The 7583-nt window shown below is 40.0% G+C and overlaps 1 protein-coding gene across 1 annotated transcript; it reads right to left on the bottom strand.

Moving 5' to 3' along the window:
- Positions 1–1977: 1977 nt before the first annotated feature.
- On the bottom strand, positions 1978–6208 carry LOC139970740 (heat shock 70 kDa protein IV-like). Its single transcript, XM_071976696.1, has 2 exons — positions 5904–6208; positions 1978–4874 (listed from the first exon to the last, which is right to left on the bottom strand). The coding sequence occupies exons 1-2, from the start codon at positions 6092–6094 to the stop codon at positions 3116–3118; spliced, it is 1950 nt and encodes a 649-aa protein (XP_071832797.1). The 5' UTR covers positions 6095–6208; the 3' UTR covers positions 1978–3115.
- Positions 6209–7583: the final 1375 nt, after the last annotated feature.

The following is a 7583-nucleotide window of genomic DNA, read 5'->3' as shown; positions in this document are numbered from 1 at the left end:
CTTTTCAAAACCAAATTTCATTACGGATGCGGTCCGTCTATAGCTAATTCATTTCGAGAAAAAAAAAACTATTTTCGGTTAAAGTCTGTGACGTTTTTTGGTGATATAGTAACAAATTAGACGGTTAGAAATCTAACGGTTAGAAATCTTGTAGGAAACAGGTCAAATGGAAACCCAGTGAACCCATATCGATGTGGATCATATATATAATTGTACGTACTTACACTCATACACAAGATGCATGATAATAATCATGAGTGACAACTTGCTATACGGTCTAAGGCAGGGGCGTCAATCCGATTTTAAACGTGGGGGACGTAATCGATTCAAGTATTCCGGCCGTAAGTAGAGCGCCACCATTCGTTGGCGCGCAGCGTACAAAGAAAAATGTCAGATTTCAATACCTGGCCAGATCGTTGGAGATGGCACTTGCCAGGCGGGATAGCAGCCATCAAATTGCGTGTTTCGGGAGAAAATTACAAATTCGTCACTCAGGGAATCTGCAATAAAGTTCATGCGACCTACATTTTTGGTGGATTATTTCTTTTACCTCGGTTGCTAGGTAGATCTGCATCTGGTTATCGGGTGAATTCTGGTCGGAGCGTAGGCCTACTATATAACCAACGTGTACAAAGGGACGTAGCTAAGGCCTGATGATTGGGGTGTAGTGGCTGAAAATCCAACTGGATGGGTTTTGAAGCCAGAAATTCCAACTGCTGCTTTGTACCCCGCCCCACCCTCGCGCTACTCGGAAACGATACGGTCAGTATCAATCAGACACACAATCTTTCGCGACTGCACTAGCCCCCCCCCCCCCCCCCCATCCAATTATTTTGTGAAAATTCAGACAATGTGCTGATAACTTTTCGGGCACCTACTGAAAGAAAGCTAATTTGCAATGTATTTTTCAGTGGTTAAACTTATATTATAATTACCATTAATATTGTAACGACTTCCCCAATAATTATAAACAATATGGACTCGGTAATAAGACGGGGAAAAAATGATTGTATGTTATTTGCATGCCTATATGATATGCACATTCACATGTGCGCGAAAATTGGCACACTATCACATGGTTCAGCCTTAGTTGAGTCATGGTGCTCCGTAGCCATGTCTTCAAACGCCTCAAAGCACTAACAGATCTCTCGGCTTCCGTCGAACTGGCGGAGGAGAGAGGAGCAACCGCAAGAGAGCTTCGATTTCACCAAACATAGCCCGTACCGCTGGATTCATCGACTTGAATATTTGTCTGTACCCTTCAACCGACGACGACTGGAACTGGTCTCGAAAGGAAGGCAGACTAAGCTTACTAAGCTTAAGACTGTCGGAGAGCTCAGGGTAACTCATGAGATCTGGGTGGAATTCTCCATTCAGCAACATTGAGTGATATTCGATGATATGAATCCTGAGATGTGTAAGCCCTAACCAAATAGAGCCACGACACTACTCTTTTTCCAAATGTGTGGGGGAGGGGGACATTTGATAGTGTGTCCCCCACCCATCGAAATGTGGGGGGACGTGTCCCCCCGTTCCCCCTGGATTGACACACATGACTTGAAGCATACAGGTGTAATGTCAAAGATGGACCAACGCGATCGCAAAGTATAACAGACATTTCAACTTCACATTAAAAGTTGCAAGTTCAGATACCCTTTGACCTTTGTATATACCCCAACCCAAACTACTCTGCCACCTCTCCACGTTACCTCTGTATTTACAAGATGTATGTTATTGTATGGTATGCACTATTTAATACACTGTACTCGCTAGGTCAGTGTTCTGTCTGGATGACGCTTTTATGATAAAATATTATTAGATCCAAAAACATTTGGCTATTTTTTACCGCAAAAGCTTGGATGCATATACAGTATACAACCCCTGCGTTGGTCGAATTATTTGCCTAGCAGGATGTGTAAATGAGAGGATTTTGAAGAAGTCTTCAAAAAAGTAATTAAGAGGCAGAAGCAGATAAAATTTGTTTTTTACATGTTTATTTACACACATACTTTTCTTCATGGAACATCGTACATACATTATACATACATTCATATACATACTTTAAATTATATATTTTCCTGTCTATAAAGTATATGTGCTAACAGTTAACATGTTTATCCATGCATGTATTACAATTGATTACAAAGCTATCATCTTGTGTAAAGTCTTCGTCCGGGGACCCTGTTCTCTACATGAAGCTCAATAACTAGTTTTAATTAAGAGGTATCTATATAGAAGATAATTGTAAGAAAACTAATGTTTTTAAAACAAAAATTCGCATAAAATGAAATACTGACAAAAACAGGCTTTAAAGCAGCATTTTAAGGTGCTTGACTTACTTAAAGGAATACAATATATCATGAAATCCAAACTGACATTGATGACTTGCATCAATCTGAAATGTCTGTTTCATGGAATATAATGAAAGCAAAGTAAATATATCAGATCACTCCGTTTCCGATCCTGATGATAGTGACTTGTTGCACCGTCTACTACTTCAAATACACTACATTGTAGCACAATATTAATCAGTATACCGAATACAGGGCGTTACTATATATGGTTCTGTCTTCCCGGCTAACGCCATCCCATTCCCCTCCAAATAAATTCAAATGGGCTCAGCCCCTGCTTTCATTAGTATAGACGGAATATAACAAAGAATCCTAGTGTACTGTATACATAAATATATAATATGTGCGGTCGAAAAGTGTTCAACATTGATTCCAAATTTGCAAAATATTGAAACACTATGTATAGTTAAGTTGCACTTCAGCACCCTCCACTTGACCAAATTTTCTAAAAGAGAGGGAACACCCCTCCCCTGGACGGCATTAATTGCTACCCCCCCCCCCCCGACCCCGGATAAAAATGGTGTTGCGACCCCAGATGGTCCAGGCACGGTTTGTCTGAGATCTCGAAACATCAAGTTATTTTAAAAAAATCAAGATCTCTGTATAGGCAACTAAACGGAATGACTCAGCGACGACTTCTTTCTTTTGTAGCTTATAGTAAATTAACTTCTTGTAGCTTGAAAATAAGGTTACAATTTTTTTAAAATTTTAGCATATTAATGGATAATATCCATTCCATTTACTTCTTTAATCCAATTTACTTATTAATACACCTCTTCGACCGTTGGCCCATGACTTTGGCTTGGCCCCTGGTTAGATTGAGACCCACAGCTGGAAGGACCCGCTTCTCCGTCGCTTGCGCTTCCTCCATTTTGATGAATCTTCGTCATAATAGGCGCGACTGTCTTCTGCAGTTCCTCGAATTTGTAGGTACATTCATCCTTTTCTGCAAGGAGATTGCTATCCAGCCACGTTGTCGTTTCATTGACTAGCTTCATGACGGTTTCTCGATCTTCTTGACTCAATTTTCCCTCTGGAGCATCTTGAACTGCGCTTTTTACACTGTATGCGTAGTTCTCCAGTTGATTGCGCGCAGTGATGCGTTCCCTTTGTGCGTCGTCTTCCGCCTTGTATTGTTCCGCTTCAGCCACCATGCGATCAATCTCTTCCTTTGACAATCTGCCTTTGTCGTTCGTGATGGTGATTGTGTTGGATTTACCAGTACTCGAGTCCTTAGCAGAAACATTCAAAATTCCATTAGCGTCGATGTCATAGGTCACTTCTATCTTAGGAACGCCTCGTGGGGCTGGAAGGATTCCCGAAAGTTCAAATTGACCAAGGCGGTTGTTGTCCTTCGTCAATGCTCTTTCACCCTCGAATACCTGAATCGATACCCCTATTTGGTTATCAGAGAACGTTGAAAATGTCTGTTCCTTCTTACAAGGGATGCGGCTGTTCCTTTCAATAAGTGTTGTCATGACACCCCCTGCTGTTTCAAGACCCAGAGACAGGGGAGCTACGTCAACTAGCAAAATGTCTTTTACCTCTTCACTTTGATCTCCAGACAAGATTGCCGCCTGTACAGCCGCTCCATAAGCTACAGCCTCATCTGGGTTGATGGACTTGTTCAAGTCTTTACCGTTGAAGAAATCCGTCAACATTTTCTGTATTTTAGGGATTCGAGTCGAACCTCCGACGAGAACAATTGTATCGATGGCACTCTTACTAATTTTAGCGTCGATTATTGCTTTCTCTACTGGTTCTAGGCATTTTCTGAATTGGTCAGAACAAAGATCTTCGAAACGAGCTCGGGTAATAGAAGTATAGAAGTCTACTCCTTCAAACAGCGAATCGATCTCCACGTTAGCCTGCGCACTGCTTGACAATGTTCTCTTGGCTCTCTCCGAGGCAGTTCTCAGTCGACGCAGAGCCCGAGCATTACCGGTGATGTCTTTCTTGTGTTTACGTTTGAATTCCGCCGAGAAATGATCGACAAGAATATTGTCGAAGTCTTCTCCTCCGAGATGTGTGTCTCCCGCTGTTGACTTGACTTCAAACATTCCGTCGTCGATACAGAGGATAGAGACGTCAAATGTCCCTCCTCCGAGATCAAAGATGAGGACGTGTTGTTCACCTTTAAGTTTCTTATCGAGCCCATAGGCGAGAGCTGCAGCCGTCGGCTCGTTAATTATTCTCAAAACGTTAAGTCCAGCGATGACCCCTGCGTCTTTCGTGGCTTGTCGCTGTGAATCGTTGAAGTAGGCAGGTACGGTGACTACAGCATCGGTGACCTTTTGACCCAGGTATGATTCAGCCGTTTCTTTCATCTTTGTAAGAACCATCGAGCTAATCTCTTCCGGGTTGAATGTCTTCAACTCATTCATGTGTTCCGCCTGTAGGACTGGTTTCCCTGCTTTGTTAATGACCTTAAAGGGCCAGTTCTTCATATCAGACTGAACTGCTGTATCACTAAACGATCGACCAATCAGACGTTTGGCATCAAAGATGGTATTTGTTGGGTTCCTGTCAAGTAAGGAATGAAATTCTAGTTTAGTTTTCATCATTATCAGCTTGAAAAGACCAAGTCTTGGATACCATACTTCTTATTGGCATAATCTGAAAAAAATGACATTATCATATCCTTTGTGTTAATTACGCATTCCAGGCAGGTGTTCCCATTACGTGAAAATGTTGCACGTTCCACTCCCATCCCACCTGGTAAAGACCCACACGATGAACGATGAGGATTTGAATTATGAAACAACAGCTGCAGTATATAATGACTCAACTCCACTAATATTTTGCTAATATTAATTCTTTAAGTATGACCGAGTGCATTAAGGCGGTGGCATTTGAAGAAATAAAGCTCAGCAATCATTTGTGGTCGCTTAACGGTAAGAATAGCTGCTGATTATTATTATTATAATCTCATTGTTATATCAATATGTCAATCATATCCTAGCGCTACTCCTTTTTTTTTCTTGCTTTTCAAACTGACATCTCTAATTCTTCCCTGGCTACTTATTTTTTCTCTGTAACATTAATGCCTTCATTATTTGCAACAATATTGAATTCGCTTTTAAAAAATATTTTTCAAAAGGTTTTAAAAGAAATTTCCTGACGTTTTAGACACTCGAAAGTATTTACAGGAGGTGAAGATGGGTTTAGTCAGATAATTGTATCACGCTACAAACTTGCTGAAATTTGTTAAGGAGCCCAGGCGGCACACTGTACGCATGCTCGTTTGAACATACAGATGACGATAAGCACACACACACACACACACACACACACACACACACACACACACATATATATATATATATATAAATATATATATATATATATATATATATATATATATATATATATATATATATATATTTATATATATATATATGCAATACTGGTAGCCAATTTCAATCAGTTGTTGCTAATGCTAATAGCACTCTTTCTTGTTTTTACTTTCAAATCATGCGAGGGCAACGAAGAGCGATGGAATAGAAAAAAAAAGACAAAAAAAAAGAGATTTGATATTAGTTGTGTACTTACATGGCGACTTGGTTTTTGGCAGCATCCCCGATCAGCCTCTCTGTGTCTGTAAACGCAACGTAACTTGGAGTTGTCCTGTTTCCTTGGTCATTTGCGATTATCTCGACTTTTCCATGTTGAAACACTCCCACACATGAGTATGTTGTCCCCAAATCAATGCCGATTGCAGGTGATGTCCCTTTTCCAGGCATTTTGTGACTTTGCTTACGTTTCTGAATAAAATTTGAAATGATATTGTCGAATGTTCAACTCGAATATCATGTACAGCCGTGCTATCGTCTCTTGTTGCAGTTTTCGAATGATTCTCCTCTCCCTATCTCTCGCTTTTTAAGTTGAAATGAAACACAGAAAGACGTTACTGGAACGTTCTAAACGTTTTGAGTTGATTCGATTCGCGAAAGTTCTACTGTTCTTGATGGAAATTTCGCGGCTTACAACATACTTAGCTCTGATTGGTCAAATGACTTCTGTCGGATCTGCTAGATGTTTCTCGACCTTTCTGTCCATAATTCTAATTACGTCATCAACATCGTTTATCGTAATTGTAACTTTATCGTAATTGTAACTTGTAAGACTCGGTCAATTGCGCGACGGTATACATCGGTTGGCTGCCTTTCCTGAAAGTTCCAGGGCTTTCTTTTCAGAGCAGTTTATATAGATTTTGGGATTAAACTGGCAAAGTGACAGAGAGCAAAATTTCTTGAGTAGAAAACTGAGTATGTTTTGCAATCGAACACTATCGTTACCAGCCTAAGTTAGGCTACTGACAATTGTATTGTATTGTATTGTATTGTATTGTATTGTAGCATGGTGGGCTCATAATTGACGCACTTAAGGATTTAATCAACAATGTCTATCAAGGAAAACTCCAAATCACTCAACTGTATGTGTTTTTCATATGTGTAGTTCCTCAGAAATGTTATGATCTCAAAAGATTTAAGGTTCTGTGCTTATGCACCGTACAATTGAGCAGAATTTGGCCACAAAATGTCTGCTGTGTCAAGGTCTTTCATACCCCTAAATTGACACATTCGTCGATTAACTAACTGTAGTGTAGGCCTAAGTATACATCCATTGACTTTGGATGCTGTTTGCTATGCTCTGAACCTTTAAGCTCAGACAGGTCAGGTCCCAGAGAGAAGTGGTAGTATATTGAGGTAATTTTGGTTATTTTTAGGGAGTAAGATTTCCAAATGTCAAAAAAAATGTGCAAAACTGTGGGAGGGTGTTAAAAGCTTAAAAAATACAACAATATGGTCAGCAAATAGCTGAAGTTGAATCCAAGTCATAAAATGTGTCATTCTGCTTGACTGCAAAAAGTTTAGGTTGCCTGCTGTATCTTTGCTAGTAATAACTGAAGGTGCGTCAATTACGGGGGTGCGTCAATTATGAAGCCTTGACTATACTACTACTTGTATTGTATTGTATTGTACTACTTAGTGACTAGTATAGTATTAGTAGTAGGCCTAGTACATGCGTAAACTGTACCTAACGCTAGATAAATTTAGACATAATTAGGCCCTTTGCTAACGTAAGTCCTAACTTAGATTTCAGTTATGATAACATTGGGCTGAAGTAATGACGGATTCGATGTATGAGGTTTGTAAGCCTAGTTCAAGGTTATAGCAAACTGATTGTTCCTGGCGTACAGTTACACGCTTGTAATTTGACTTACACTAT

The sequence above is a fragment of the Apostichopus japonicus genome, chromosome 8 (assembly GCF_037975245.1).
Source record: "Apostichopus japonicus isolate 1M-3 chromosome 8, ASM3797524v1, whole genome shotgun sequence".
NCBI classification, from domain to species: Eukaryota; Metazoa; Echinodermata; class Holothuroidea; order Aspidochirotida; family Stichopodidae; genus Apostichopus; species Apostichopus japonicus.
The sequence above is the reverse complement of the archived record's forward strand: the minus strand, read 5'-3'. Positions and strand labels throughout refer to the sequence as shown.